Source organism: Stomoxys calcitrans, chromosome 3 (genome assembly GCF_963082655.1).
Source record: "Stomoxys calcitrans chromosome 3, idStoCalc2.1, whole genome shotgun sequence".
Classification (NCBI taxonomy): domain Eukaryota; kingdom Metazoa; phylum Arthropoda; class Insecta; order Diptera; family Muscidae; genus Stomoxys; species Stomoxys calcitrans.
Window position 1 is genome coordinate 4964239 of NC_081554.1, and position 16707 is coordinate 4980945.

General features: G+C 35.6%; 1 protein-coding gene across 19 annotated transcripts in view; it reads left to right on the forward strand.

The window, feature by feature from the left end:
• The window catches only part of LOC106081285 (muscle-specific protein 300 kDa), a 315875-nt gene that overhangs the window by 296459 nt on the left and 2709 nt on the right, over positions 1-16707 (forward strand). For 11 of the 19 annotated variants that reach the window (XM_059364509.1, XM_013243150.2, XM_013243151.2 and 8 more), the window contains 5 exons: positions 5170-8171; positions 8438-8473; positions 8679-9302; positions 13302-13443; positions 13770-13846. In XM_059364509.1, the coding sequence (XP_059220492.1) occupies positions 5170-8171; positions 8438-8473; positions 8679-9302; positions 13302-13443; positions 13770-13846 (3881 nt within the window). The remainder of the gene's footprint in view (positions 1-5169; positions 8172-8437; positions 8474-8678; positions 9303-13301; positions 13444-13769; positions 13847-16707) is intronic. The other 8 variants (XM_013243155.2, XM_013243156.2, XM_059364505.1 and 5 more) reach the window with 3 other exon arrangements.

The window sequence follows — 16707 nt, forward strand, 5'->3', positions numbered from 1 at the left end:
CCTAATTGGTATGGGCCACACGAGTATATGGCTGATATTCAAATTTGGACAGGGTTGGTGATTGGGCTCAGAGGATTGGGCTAATACAGACGCGTAAAAAAGCGGCACAGTGATTTCCGTTGTAGAAAGTCTAAAGTTGAAAAAAAACCAACAAATAACAAGAAGGTGTTTACCTCATCAAAAATTTTGTTTATGCAAAAAAATTATGAGATTATTAACAAAATTCTAAAACACCAAACCGGTTAGAATGTAGCTTTGAAATGACCACACATTTAATCGGGGTTTTGTTGAAGAAACACAAAACAACAACAAAAACCTCTCACAATTGTTAAGAAATGCCACACGCAAATAAACCACAATAATAATCAAACTATAAATAAAAGCCGTCACATAAAAACTTGAATGACATGGATTATTATTAAATAAAACAAATTTGGTAGAACGAAATAAATTTTGACGCCAGTATGAGAACTAGTCTACAAATATTCGATTTGGCAGTTTTTGACAATTTTATAGCAATTTTGCTGAGCAACAACTTTTGTTTTCAAACACTTAAGTTATAGAACACTATCATATTAAATTTTTGGGGGGCAAACATTTCCCAGAACAGAAATGGGTGAATATTTTACGATCATAAAATTTTAATGCAAAAATATGAAAAACATCAAATTTCTACAAGCGCCAGAATAAAAACTTTATGAAAATATTATTTTGTTTCAAATATTTTTTAATTATCAAATTTCTTTAAATATTTTAAATCAAATTTTAAAGTTTTGAGCCATAAAATTTTGATTCAACATTTTGTTGTTAATTTTATAAGCACTAAATTTTTGTCAAAAGATTAATAAACATAATAAAACAATTCTAAATAAACTATGATTTTTTCGACAATTATTAAATTATATCGATAATTTAATTAACATCGAAAAATTTTAAAAATTTGAAAATTTAATAAAAACTCAATAAATAGCAACAAGCAATCGAAATATCGATGAATATCTTTATTAATAAATAATTCGATAAATATCGATATTCAATCGAAACTTCGATAAATTTTATCGAAAATTTTATAAATATTAAATTTCTATCAAAATATTTTATATTATTTCAACAAATTTTGAAAAAAATTCCTTTTTTTCACAAAAGTATTTACATGCATTTTATATTCGATAGAAATCCCATATTTATGGATTATTTAATAATAATATTTTTATATCGAAATTTTTATAAATAGCAAAAATTCGTCATATATTTGATCAAAAAATTTGAATTAAATGAAGATTTTATTTTAAATTTTTACAAATCAATTTATTGTAAGAAACTAATGAATTGAAACATTAAAATATAAAAAAGTTCAAACAAATAAAAATCGAAATATAAATAGTAGAATATTCCTAAAATAAAAAACATTATCAAAAATTTTTAATTATTAAATGTTTTTCTAAAAAATCATGAAAATAAACTTTTTATCAATTATATTTAATTATAGATTAATTGTTATCGAAAATTTTTATTATATTAAAATTTTTTTATATAAATTAATAATTTATCGATAATAAGGTTAAATCGATTTTTATCGAAAACTTGAAGAATAGATTTTTTTCCAAAATGTGTTTAAAATATAATTTTTATTAAAATATTTGCAAAAACGTAAAATGAAGAATAATGTTGAACTGAAAATTTTTATCGAAGATTTATTAAATATTAAATTTTTATCTATAATTTTTTTTTTAAATTGAATTATTATTTCATTGTTATCGATAATTTTTTTTATCAAAAATTGAATTATTATTTAATTGTTATCGAAAATTTTTATTATATCTAAATTTTTTTATATTAATTAATAATTTATCGATAATAAGTTAAAATCGATTTTTATCGAAAACTTGATGAATAGATTTTTTTTCAAAATGTGTTAAAAATATATTTTTTTTAAATACTTCCAAACACTTAAAATAAAAAGTAATATTGAACTGAAAATTTTTTATCGATAATTTTTTTTATCAAAAATTTAAATATTATTTATTTGTTAACGATAATTTTTTTTATATCTAAGTTTTTTTATATAAATTAATAATTTATCGATAATAAGTTAAAATCGATTTTTATCGAAAACTTGAATAGATATTTTTTTCAAAATGTATTAAAAATATTTTTATTAAAACATTTGCAAATACGTAAAACGTAAAAATAATATTGAACTAAATTGTTTTATAGCAGATTTATTAAACATTAAATTTTTAACGACTATTTAGTAAAGATACATTAAATAAAAGGTTTAACAAATTTATCGAAAATTTAAAAAATTTCATTTGTTTGACAAAATAATATCAAAGTTTTATCGTCAATTTCATAAATATCATTGGATTTTATCGTATAACTGATAAATTTAAGTTATATTAAAAAAATAAACAAGGTATTCAGCTTAAAAGATTTATGGAAAAATTAAAAAGTATTAAATTTTTAACAACATTTTAAATTGTTTCATCATTTTATAAGCAATAAACCTTAATCGATTTCTAGTTCAGCTCAAATTTGTACTGAAACATGGATTCACTGTTTAGTACTACAAAATAAATGTGTATTGAAATTACAATTATAATTGAAAATTTATTGAATTTAAAAATTTATCGAAAATTTATTGAATTTAAAAAATTATCGAAAATATATTGAACTTCAAAATTTATCGAAAATTAAAAAAACCAGCGTGGTTAATGTGGTATTTGTATCATTGAGGCGTTTTCGCAAAAAATTAGGTACAAGTACAACATACCAACGTACGGCCCTTGAAGCCTTCACACCTAATATGGCTGATGAGTAATCGTAACCGTAAATAGTTATCGATAACATATGGATTCACGAATGGCACTAAAAAATACATGTGCATTGAAATTTTAATTTTTATCAAAAATTTATTGAATTTAAAAATTTATCGAAAATTAAAATTTATTGAATTTAAAAATTTATTGAAAAAAAAATAAACAAACATGAAATATTTATCGATTTTTATGCAAACACTTATTAACGTTAAGTTAGCATTCTTGAATACACATATTCTCGATAATATTATGAGCATAAAACATAACATAACAACTTATTATCGATAAAATGACGAAAAAGAAAGTGTAAAATTTTTCATATTATCGATAAAATTATGAACAAATTTTACAAACTAGAAATGAAAAAAATTATACTGGGATGAACATTAAATTGATAACGATTAACTTCCAAATTAATATCTACAAAATGATGGAAAACAGTTTTTAAATAAAAATCTGAAAATGAAATATCTGTATATATTTATTTATATCGGTTACAATTGATCATTTTATTGATATTCTTAGAATAACAATACAATTAAATTCGGAGTAAAGAATGAAAGTCGAATAATGTGAAGAGCATGAATTGTTTATAGATAATCTGGCTAATCAACATTAATTTTTAATCGAAAATTTGGTACACTATAATTACTGTGTTTTGTTTTAGTCCTATGCAGCGCAAGTCAGTTGTTCTAGATAAAATTTCAATGCAATGAAGTACTGGATAGTTATCGATACCATGCGATTATAGACAATAAATAGATAAATCGTCATTTCCACTTTATAGTATTAAAACGAAAAAGATCAAACATCTTTTGAACATTTTGATTAACACGAATTTTTTTTACAAAAAATTTGATAAACATCAAATTTTGTTTCATATAATTTCTCCCTTAAAATCCTACAATCTTGCTCATACATAACTTTTTGACTAAAATTCAAATCAGAATTTTTTAAAAAAATATTAAACTTATATCTTTTTCGAAATTTTATTGATATGATTTCATCACAAATTTATTGTCTTTTTAATTAATAAGCACTTCTTATGCCCATGTCTTTTTTAATTTTTATTTAACCCAATTAATTATTTAGACAAATTTGTCTATTAAATTTTAATAAAAATTAATTTGGTTCTCCATTTCATGTTCTACAAAACGATGGGAAAGAGTTTATCTATTCGTATATAATACATGATTTATTTATAGAGTCAAAAAGAAGAAGAAGAAGAATAAATGTACTCAAATTGTCTTTGACCGAATTCTGATGACCACTTCTCACTATGGTCCTGATAAACAGGGGCAATCGCATGATTTGGTGTAGTTTTTCAAGCCCTGTATGCCATGTATCGATTCATTTGAACCAATGCTGCTTTCGTTTCGAATTTGTCAGGAAGAAATAATCCAAACAAAAACCACAACAATAACGACAATGAAAGCCAAATTGTACTTTGGTGAAAATTCTCATAAGCATTGGCAATGGTTATGGTCTATCATATATACATACATAGGCGAATATGGGGGAAACGTGGGTGTATTGAGGGTGTGGGATAACTTAAAATTTCCCATAATGAAAATCGAAAAGAGAAAAAAAATCAAACAAAACAACACCATTAACCTCAGCCGCGAATAATTGTTGAAAATTGGAAATGTGGGTTAAAAGTGTGAAATGAAAACTTTCTGTGGCACTTTATACCCTACAGACATGCAGTGTGGGCATGTTATGCGGTGGAGAACTCCAGGCGGGGGCAATCTAAAAACGCTAACAGATGTATTGAGGATATAAAAGGATAGTCTGTCCTTTGTCCAAATGTCATTAATTCAGGGAGCAATGATGTATTAAACTGCGATAGCCAAGCCCCTTGGAGAACTGAGCAGACTGTAGGGTGTGGTATGGTCACCATTCACTAGGGCCATTAGAAGTACAACAAAGGAATATTCTTCCTCGTTTGCCATTAAACACCTAACTTTAGTTTTGGCAGCTCGCACGCACATGTTCGAGGAGTGACCGCCATAGTGGGGAGGGAATGAGGAAGGGAGGACAGGTGTGTCGTAGCTCTATTGCCTGGGCCGATATTGATTTTTGCGCAAAATTATGGATGAGGTCATTGTCAGACTTCATGGCGGAAGCATTAAGGTAGGCAAGTTAGCAGCATACACGAAACCCCAGAGCCGCAGTGTTAAGTGGCAGTGTTTTAGTATGCAAAACGCATTTGTTGCACACACAAGTGTCCTAGGCTTGAGAACGCTCCGATTTTTTTTTCAAAGCCCATGCAGCGCAAAGTACTAACCTCGTAGTTGACTTAGGCATCTAACTAAAACTTTTTGTTTTTTTTTTATTTGCATTGTTACAGGACATCAGTCAAGAATCCCGCACCCCCAAGGAGAGTGAAGAGCAATTGAATGTCCTGAGAAATCATTTGCAAACCTTGGCTCGCACCGAGGAACAGTTGAAGCAGCTGAGAGAACGCGACTCTGTCAGCCCATTGCCCTTGGAAAATGGACAGCCGCGTGACGAAACCTCCATTATAGAGGTCTTGGAGTTGTGGCAAAAGATTTTCCAGGACACATTCCAAGAATATCATCGTCTGTCCACACGTTTGGTGCGCTCTCAGAATTCAACAGAGGCCTTCCGTTTGTGGCGCCAGTATTTGCAGCATGTTCAGTCTTTCCTCTCTTGTGCCATACCCGAAGATTATACTGCCCTTAAGGAGCAGCAGCATTTGTGCGAAATCCATCAAAATCTTTTGGTCTCGCAACAAAATGTGCTGGCCTCCCACACTGAGGCAGAACAACAACAGGAACCCGAAGTTAACGAACAGTTCAAGCAGTTGACTAACATGCACAATGAAACTCTGTCGCGCATCATGCAGCGCAATGTGGAACTGGAAAGACGCATGGACCTCTGGAATGGCTACCGCCAAGACCTGCAAGTATTACTGGAATGGCTAAAGGAACGCGAGAAAGAGCGCAGTGCCTTGCAACTCAGATACATACACCTGAAGCGCCTGCCTCGTTTGCAACAGCGCATGGAGGTGCTCATAAATCAAATGCCCGTGGGCGAGGATCTGTGTGCCAAGCTGAAGAATGAGCAGCAGGAACTGGTGAAATTCTGTGATGATGCCTTGGCCACATCGGTGCGCATGGAGCAGGCTTCTGTGGTGCAGCGCGTGAACAATCTGAAGGCTGCATTGGAGACTTGGGCAGGATTCTTGGCCAAGATCAGGGATCTGGAAAAGCAATATGAACAAAAGGTGGCCGATGTGCAAAATCAACTGGCCACCGCCCAGCAACTGGTAACCAAGACTGAAGCCAACCTGCCCACTAGCCAAGAGGCCATACAGGAATGCCTGGGACAATTGAGAAATCAAAGGGTTGTCTTGTCCAAACTTCAGCCCTCTTTGGAAGGCCTCAATGTCTTGCAGGAGGAACTCAAGGAATGCATAAGCCCGTATGACATGAAGTCCATAAGACAATCGATTTGGATTCTCTGGCAACAGCATTCGGACATTGACTATGAACTCTCCACCCTGATCAACACCATTGAGGAGAGACTCATGCTGCTGACCAACTTTAATAGCCGCTATGAGCGTCTGTCCAAATGGTTGGATAAATTGGAAGAACGCATGGAGCGTTCCTCGGACATTTCGGCCATAGCCAATCCCGAAGAGTTCGCCAAGCAGCTGGAGAAGCAAATCAATGCCGAGTTAACCCTAAGAGAACGAGATCGCGAATGGCTTTTATCTTCGGCCAAGGAAATTCTAGATTTGTATGCCGACAACACAGCTCACGGTGAGGCAGTCAGAACCGACGTTCAAGAGAAATCCGATGTGCTGATCGATCGCTGGGACCGCATCAAGTATTTGTGCAAGCAACGCACCAGCAAAATCAATGACCTTAAGATGACCCTGCAACGCTTGGAGGAACGCATTGCCCTGCTACGCTCTTGGATGTTTGAAGTCGAATCGGAATTGGGCAAACCCCTCACCTTCGATTCCTACACTCCTCCAGTGATTGAGGCCAAGCTGAAGGAGCATGAGCGAATTCAACGTTCGGTGGAGCAAAAGAGCAGCAATGTAGGAGAAGTTCTCAATCTGGCAGAAATGCTGTTGAACGATACCGACACTTGGCGAACCCACATCAATACTGCCAACCTTGCCTTGGCCGCCCAAAATCTTGAGACCCGCTGGAAACATGTCTGCAGTCAGTCGGCCGAGCGCAAGCAGCGCATTTTGACCGTCTGGAACATGTTGCAGCAACTCATCAAAATGACCACCGAACACAAGGCCTGGCTTCAAAATCAAGAGACTGAAATCACTGCTCTGGAAAGAGACCTCAACAAGCTGGACAAGGATCAAATCGAGCAGAGGCAAGAGGCGGTGGAACACAAACTTAAGCAATTGCAGAGTCAAGAGCCCAATCTGAAGCACCTGGAACACATCTATGCCAAACTTACCTCCAGCTCAGGCGTCGATCCCGAGAACATACAAAAGTTGACAATGCCCACCAAGGTGATGGTAACCAAGTGGAAGCAATTGTATGGCAGATGTCATGCCATCACGGACACCATCAACAAGGAATTGGCTTTGTATCGCGACTTCAAGAAGGCCCAGGACGAGGCGGTACACAGTCTGACCGTACTTCAAAATGATTTTGCCAAATTGGCTGAAAAGCCTCCCAACACAGCGGACGAGGCCAAGACTGCCCTCAGAAGGGTGGACAGCTTCGAGCGTAAAATGCAAAAGCTTGAGGCTCAGATTCAAAATGCCGAGAAATTGGCAGGAGAAGCCAAGGATAAAATGAAGAAACCCGAAAACCTGAGCTCCATAGTGACACTGCTGAGCCAACTGACCACTATGTGGCGTGAAGTGCAAACCCGTGTGGTGACGGTGAAAACCGATTGGCTTGCCAAGGCCGCCGCCTTGGGTGCCACAGCTACCGAAGCAGCCATAACAGCCACCAAGGTACGCGAGTCCGATGCAGGTGTACAAGTGGACACATTGTCCAAACGTAAGCTGCGCAAGGCCCCCATGGCCAGAGAAACATCCATTACTGCCAAGGATGCCTACATCATGGAACTGGAGACAGCCATCGCCGAATGCCAATCGAACCTGGGCGATCTGCAGAAAACCATATGCGATAGAACCCGCAAACCTGGTCCACAAAAGATGTCCAAACTCTTGAGCAATGCCCAGTCGTCCTCCGAACTGGTCAAGCATTTGAGCCAACTGTTGCTGAGTGAGTGTAATGCCACCAAAGAGGAAGCCCAACAGGATACTGTGTCAGAGCTGACGCTGCGTTTCGCAACTTTACAGTCACAATGGAAGGCGCGTCAGCAAAACGATCAAAATTCAAGGTAGGCTCCCCAAACTGTGATATGCTTAAGAAAATTGAAATTGGTGTTGGAATTATGGTGCATTACTAACCGTTACTATTTTGTCATTTGTTTTTTTTTTTTATTTTATTTTATACAATGCTTACTTGTTGTCGTTGTCTCACGAACACAACATACACATATATACACACACACCAACTTAATTGTTAATAACCCTACACTGATCATGCGCGCCTCTCAATCTCATAACACGCTTTCCATTCGGCATTTGGCTCCTACCAATGCAGCAACTTACCAACTGCTTATAAATACCAATGTACACAGTAAGTTTTCAGCCTCTCACCCACCGCCAACACTCTGCCACAAAACAGACCGGCACTGGCACTAAAAGTGAAGCAAGTGGATGATTCACTTGCTGCACTGCAATGTGTTTGTCTTAGCTTTTGGGTATTGGTTTTTATTGTTAGTGTGGTCTTTTTTCGAATTGGTTTCTAATCTAATTTCCTTTTTCCTTCTTCCCTCTCACAGCGAGATCGGTCGACTCACGTGTCCGCTCTGCACACAACGCAATTGGCAACAGATCGACAATGATCTCTGGCGTCTCGAACAATGGCTGCAATTTGCCGAAGGCACTCAAAAGGCCCAAAACTCTCCACCATCCAACATTGAACTACTCGAGGATGTGGTGCAAGATCATCGCGAATTTCTACTCGACCTGGAGAGTCACAAGTCCATTGTGAACTCGCTCAATGTGGTCGGAGATCACTTGGCCACGCACACCTTGGATACGGAGAAGGCCCGCCAGTTGAGAGATCGTCTGCAAGAGGATAACGAACGTTGGAACAATGTCTGCATCAATGCCACCAAATGGCAAGGCCAATTGCAGACAGCCCTCATGGGCAACAGTGAATTCCATGCCATAATCGATGAGCTCTGTGCTTGGCTGCAACAGACCGAGGCCAACATTAAGGCCTCCGAACCGGTGGACCTGACCGAAGACCGTGCCATACTGCACTCCAAATTTGAAAAATTCAAAGATCTACGTGGTGAACTGGAACGTTGTGAACCTCGGGTGGTTAGTTTACAAGATGCTGCCGACCAATTGCTTAGGACCGTTGAAGGTTCCGACGAATCAAGTCATACCTATGCCAGGTAAGTTATCCATATGCCGGAGCCTGAGGGCGGCACGATGAAAATTTTCTCAATGGGATTCAGCATAGAAATTGTAAATGCTCGTCTTGTGTCGTCCCATGTCTAAAAGTGTATGATGAAGACTTTTGTGTAGACTTTTTCTATGTAGAGTGTGTAGAATTAAATACTTGTATTGCTATTACTATGGGCTTGAAGGGGTTTCAAAGGCTTGATCAATCAATTGCTTACGAAATGGAGTAACAAGAATGGTGAAGGGTTACATATTTTTTTTTATAAATTTTAACTTTTGATTATTGTTAATGCTTCTTTAAAGATAATTGGCTTTTTATATCCTCCACCTTGGGATGGGGGTCTACTAATCTAGTCATTACGTTTGCAACACTAGGAAATATTGATCTGCGACCCTATATATTCTTGGTCGTCATGACATTTAAGTCGATGTAACATCAATGCCGAAACATTGATCGTTTTGGGACCTTTACAATCCCCAATGACCTACATCGATAGCAAGTATTTGTGAGAAATGTCAAGCCAATTTCTTTATTCGTTTAGACGCCCATGTGATTTTCACAGTTGGATGGACACGATGTAGGTCATTGGGCATTGTAAATGTCCCAAAACGATCAATGTTTACATGCAGCTCCCTTATAAACCGATCTTCTGGTCGGACTTTTGAGTTCCTAGAGGTCGCAATTATTATCCGATTTGGCTAAAACTTTGCACATTGGCTTCTGCTATGATTTCCAACATCAATGCTGAGTACAGCTTGAATCGGTCTATAACCTGATATAGCTCCCAAATAAACCGATTTCCCGATTCGACTTCCTGAGCCCCTAGAGCCCTAGAAGGCGCAATTATTATCCGATTTGCCTTAAAATGTGCACAAAGACCTCTGCTATGATTTTCAACATCAATGCCGTGTGTAGTCTGAATCGGTCTATAACCTGCTATAGCTTCCAAACAAACCGATTTCCCGATTCGACTTCTTGAGCCCCTAGATGGCGTAATTATTATCCGATTTGGCTAAAACTTTGCACATTGGCATCTGCTATGATTTCTAACATCAACGCGGAGTGAAGTCTGAATCGTCTCCCAAATAAACCGATTTCCCTATTCGGCGTCTGTTATGATTTCCAACATCAATGTCGAGTGTAATCTGAATCGGTCTATATCCAGAGATAGCTCCCATATAAACCGATTTCCCTGTTCGTCGTCTTAAGCCCAATTATTATGCGATTTGGCTAAAACGTGGAACAATGGCTTCTAGTAAGATTTCTTATATCCATGCATGTCTATAACCTGATAAGCTCCCATATAAACCGGTGTTGACGCTGAACGCCTAGGTTCGAGTCCTGGCGAGAACATCAAAAACATTTTCTGCTCTGGTTATCCTCTCCTTCCGCTGAACCTAGGCGTTCATCATCATAGGCGTCATCTCCGGTTTATATGGGAACTACAGCAGGTTATAGACCGATTCAGACTACAGACTCGGCATTGATATTAGAAATAATACCAGAAACCATTGGAGAGGCGACATTTGTGAGGGAGAAGTTTTTACAGGATAAAGAACGGACTAGGCTATAAAAGGAGACTCTTTTGTCATTGAGCTTAAAATTGAATTGGACAGCACTCATTCATAATGGAGAAGTTTGCCCTTATTCCTTAATGGAATGTTTATTTGGCTAAAATGATGAAGAATGGTTTCTGCTATGAGCTCCAACATTTATGCGGAGTATGGTCCGATTCGATCCATAACTTATTATAGCTCTCATCTATACCTATAACTCGATTTGGCGTCTTGAGCACCTGAAGGTATATAAACGCCAAAATAATGGCGTCGACAGATGAAACATCTGTATAATCTTAATTTGTTGTGTCACAAGAACGCCGATCACAATTTTAGCACTCGGAGAATTGCCTGTACTAGAGGAGAAGACCTTATTATGATACCTCAAAATGATGGCGTCGACAGATGAAACAACAGAAAAGTTATTCTTTGCCAGACATTTGGAATTTTTGTGATGAAACAATAACCCAGAAAGTTTCGGGCCTTGTCACAGTATTTCCAACTAATGGCGTCGACAGATGAAACAACTGAATAAAGTGTGTGCTATTATATTTTATCTCACCATTTTTCACATTCAAAGACAAAATTGCCAATTTTTTCATCTAGAAAAGGCTGTACTAATAGGCAAAAACCTTCTAATGACTCTTCAAAATGTTGGCGTCGACAGATGAAACAATTTAATAAACTTCTAAGGGTAATTTTTCTTATCTATGCTGTTAGGCATCCATTCTTCTTCGCTAGTACCTTGGAGTCTTAAAAATTCTTCTTTAGCCTTAAATAAGGGATACTCTTCGAATAGTTCTTCATTTTAAATGTAAAAAATGTCAAAGGTTTCAACCGTAAAATGGCATGTAACTACAAAATATTTGCCTCAACAGATGAAACAAGATATAAAATGTAATCGATAGCTGTCAGTTTTTTCAATTGCAATATTTTAATAAAAATAACAATTAAAATTTTTTTCTTATTTAAGTTTTGTTACTTGAAACAGTGCGAAATTTTCTTATTCACCATCTCAACTCCATTTCTAAGAAGTCAGTGGCCTATAAACCCTGCCCTTATAAACAAAAATGTAGATCTAATCTCTCAAGTAGATACAGTAGAAGATGTAGTTTGAAATAATTTTTATCTCAACTAAAAACAAAAAAAAAATTAGGAAATAGAATAAAATTTCGAGATTTTGTTTTTTTTTTTGTCTGATAATTTGTGTATTTTGTATAATTTTAGGTTTTGTCTACTTAACGAAATTATCTCGTAATACGTCTGTATAACTCAAAGTGATTCGTAATTTGTTTGTTAATGTTTTGTTCTAGAAAAGACCCTGGGCTTTAAATCTAAGGAGAAAATTAAAAAAAAAAAGAAATGTTCAAGTCACTAACTAATCCCGTGAATAGCTTTGTAAAAATATTTATATATGTGTCTGAAATTCGAACTGTTAACCCTTATCAATCTATAAAGAATGGCTTCAAGTACTGCCCATATTTAGAACAGTTTGTATTTCAAAAGGCACAAATATAATTGAGCTTTTTTTGTTTTTGTTGAAGTACCTCCTTAGACAGACATGTTCATGTTGATCCGTTGATGTTATTTCTTAAAGAGTTGATCCTTAGAATATGCCATTGGTCTCAGATGCAAAAAAAAAACACACAAAATTTTAGATTAAAAAACTAACTTCGCCAAAAGGATTTTGTTTTTTATTAGAAACGTGCTCTATAAAGATTATTTTCTTTATAAAAATTTATTGCATGTTCTGAGATCAATCCAAATATGGGTCAATTCTAAAGGAATAACACATTTAAATGTTTAGTGTCCTTGTTGTATTATTTTCTATACCACCCTATAAAACAAATACAATCTTATCGACTTCATTCATTATTACCATCAAGAATTTTTAGTTAAGATAATTTTTCATACATCTTCTGGAGATTCTATAGTTAGTTTATTTTTGCCCCTCAAAAACAATGAATGAACATTTTCGTACCTTTCATAATTATGGGTCATAATTTTTACTTCACATACGCTTCTTCTTCTTCTCATGGTATATAGAAAATAACCTAAAAAAAACTCCCACTTCCACCAACACCACCACTACCAAAGATAACCCAGTCCATTTTCTTTCTCTCTTTGGCATTTTTTGCATTTTATTAGTCTCCACTCCATGACCTATTTCATGATTATATTTCCAACAAAAAAATTGAAGCTTTTTATTATACCCCAGAAAACAAAAAAATACCACAAATTTTTTTCGTTTGTTTCTCCCCCGCCAAACGTTGTTGTTGTTGTCAACGTTGCAACCGATTTATTCCTGGTTGTTGTTGTTTCATTTGATTTGCAATTTTTTTGTTTGAACTCGAAATTTTTTCGTCCGCCCATGCTAACCCCTCATTACCTTTAACCCCAAGAGCTATCCAACTCAACCAACTAAATTGAAGAACCCTTTCCAGGTTGACAGATTTGCGTTTGCGCTTGCAATCCTTGCGCCGTTTGTCTGGCATTTACATAGTGAAGCTGGGCGCTGTTTTAGGTGTTGATGGTGATAATCTGGGTGTATCGCTGCATATGCTGTCCGATGAGGTAAGTTTGCCAAAAGTCCTTTTTTTTGCTTTTTGTTTTGTTATTATAATAAACGTGTATTTTTTTTTTTTAAGTTTTATTTAAAAGAAAAGTGAAGTGAAACTTTTTTTTAGTATAATTTCAAGCACTAAGAGAAAAGTATTTTTTGATAAAAAAAAAAGAAATAAGAAAGAAGAAAATTGGTAATTTTGTATCAAATAAAGGAAAATATTATTGAAAATGTTTTGTTTATATATAAATTTTTAATATAGTCTTATTATTCTTGTTATTATTTTTTTCATTTATTTAATTGTTTTTTTTTTTCTTTTTTATGATTTTTTTAACAGCTTTTGGATCAATCTGTAACGACATTACCTTCTTCCTCTTCTATGCAGGCTGCCGCACCACACACTGATAATGCAAAGTAAATATTGTTGTCTCGTAGCTGTAGACTAGTGTAGTCTTATTTTTATATTTTTTTATCGATTTTGTTTTTCATTACCAAAAAAAAAGGAAAACATTGTCATTTTTAAATTTCTAGTTTAGTTTTTTCTTTTTTTTTTTGTAAAAATTGCACGCTATATCACACCCATTCTAAAGAAGCGAATGTCATTGAAAATTGCTTTCTGTTATATGATTGTTTTTTAACAAGAATGTTTTCAGAATGTCTTAGAAATCAGATATCAGAAGAAAACTTTCTCCAATTTCAAAAAAATCTCAACTCACGTATAGCTCGATGGTATGAAGCTACCATGGGTAACCGTTTATGACATCTGAAAATATTGACCTAAGACCCCATTAGGAACATATACATGACAACCACAACCTTTACCAGTCCAATCTCTGTCCGTCTGCCAGTATCCTAACTATCCAACGAGCAAGGTTAACTATAATGTAAATTAAAGGATTCGAGCAATTCAACTCCAGTGTTTCAACATATAATTACGAGTACATCTTAGTTTTTCATAAAGAATTTCCAACTCGGAAAGCTAGGCTTTAATGTCGTTTCTGATTCTAAAATGAAAATATCGTAGTAAATTCTGGGCAGTAAAATGCTGGTTACTTCAATGTCCACAATTCATGCTGACTTTTCCCTTTGAGCCATACAAACTATAGCTGGCAAAATATCTATGGCACTATCGATATTAATTTTTTTGGCTGAATATCGATTGATATTATTCCGATGGATACTAATGCAAAAGTTAAATTTTTAGCAAAACTAAACAAAAATAAGCAATCCGACACTGAATGTATCCTTTAAGATACATTGCGCCTATAGAGGGCGCAATTTTCCTACGAATAGACTAAAATTTTGAACAATGATTTCACTCATGGCTTCCAACTGACTTTATTAATCTTGGTTTTTATTTGGTCTGTGCATTGATATTGCTTATATATAAACCAATGTCCTGATTTTTACTTCTAGTTATTGTTTTATATATAAGTGATGGGAAATTAATGATAATATCGATACTGCAATTGCAAATTTTGCCCATGAACATTCCACTAAGGAACAGGGGCAAACTTCTCACATATCAATGAGTGCAGTCCGATTCAAGCTTTGAGCTCAATGATAAGGGGTTTCCTTTTTATAGCCTAGTCCGAACGGCGTGCCGCAGTGCGACACCTGTGTGGATAGAAGTTATACATGGCATAGTACCTCATAAATGTTGCCAGCATAAAAAGGGGAAAACCACCGCTGAAAATTTTTTCTCATGGTCTCGCCAGGATTCGATCTCAGGCGTTCAGCGCCATAGGCGGACATGTTAACCTCTGCGCTACGGTAGCCTCCCCACCACGACAATAAAGAGCTCAAATGAAAGGTCTCTGAAGAAGAGAGAGAAGAAGAGTACTAATCAGATATACAAATTCGGACGCAAAGGCCTCCAAGCGGACATATAGGACGAATGAGAAAATATTTTATTCAAATGAGATTTCTCAGAGAATTCTTGGGACCACATGACGGACATGCAATCGAGTACCATCGATGCTCAGTATTTAGGCTAGGTGCCACCCGGCCTCTAACTTTAAGACTTTCCACATGATATTGCTGATTGTTAGTGCTGGCAAACTATCGACAATCGCAACATTCGATATTTCTAATAACAAATGTCGATAGTATCGATACTATTAGTAATTTCCCATTATCTATAAATCAAACGAAAACGGGAAGTAAAAATCAGGAGATCGATTTATAAAGAACAACATCAATGCACAGACCGAATAAAACTAAATTTAATGAAGTCAGTTGTATGTCATGAGAAAAACCATTGTACAAAATTTTAGCCCAATTGGATGAAAATTGCGCCCTCTATAGGATACATTCAGTGTCAGATCGCATATTATGCTCAATTTTGCAAAAAAATTAACTTTGTCGATCTATAATCAAAAAAAAAAAAACTAAAATATCGATATTGCGACCGATATTTTCCCAGCTCTTCTGACTGTCCGTGACTACAATTGCCTACAAATCATTACACTATCCGCAACCTGTGCACATGCTCTTGATGACTTTGTCGTAGCTGAATAACTATTCCGGCACGGATAGTTATTCCGTGCTGAGAAAACAAAATGTTAAATATGGAGAAGGAACTATTGCCCAGAAAGTTCTGAACCTTCAGTACACACAGTACACATAAGAGGCTAACCCTACTCTTCTTTTGTTTTTGCCAGAGTGCCATCTAACACTAACTCTACGATTGAAAGCGTATCTAGTACAATGCCTCATATATTTTATAGGAGAACGTAAAGTTAGAAGGGTTCTTGCAAATCTCGACGTTAATAAATCCCCGGTCGCGTCCTATGGCTATGTTCTTCGATAATAGCCCATTCTTGAAACAAATGTCAGCAAGTCCAGAAGTCCAAGAGCTGCCATTCTTCAAGCAACCATAAGTCCTTTTTATACCCTCCTCCATAGGATGGGGGTATACTAATTTCGTCATTCTGTTTGTAAATATGCATCTAACACCCCATAAAGTATATATATTCTTGATCGTCATGACATTTTATGTCGATCTAGCCATGTCCGTCCGTCCGTCTGTCTGTTCAAAGCACGCTAACTTTCGAAGGAGTAAAGCTAGACGCTTGAAATTTTGCACAAATATTTTTTTATTAGTGTAGGTCGGTTGGGATTGTAAATGAGACAAATCGGTCCATGTTTTGATATAGCTGCCATCTAAACCGATCTTGGGTCTTGACTTCTTGAGCCTGTAGAGGGCGCAATTCTCGTCCGATTTGACAAATTTTGCACGTGGTGCTAAGTATGGTTCAAATCGGTTCATAACC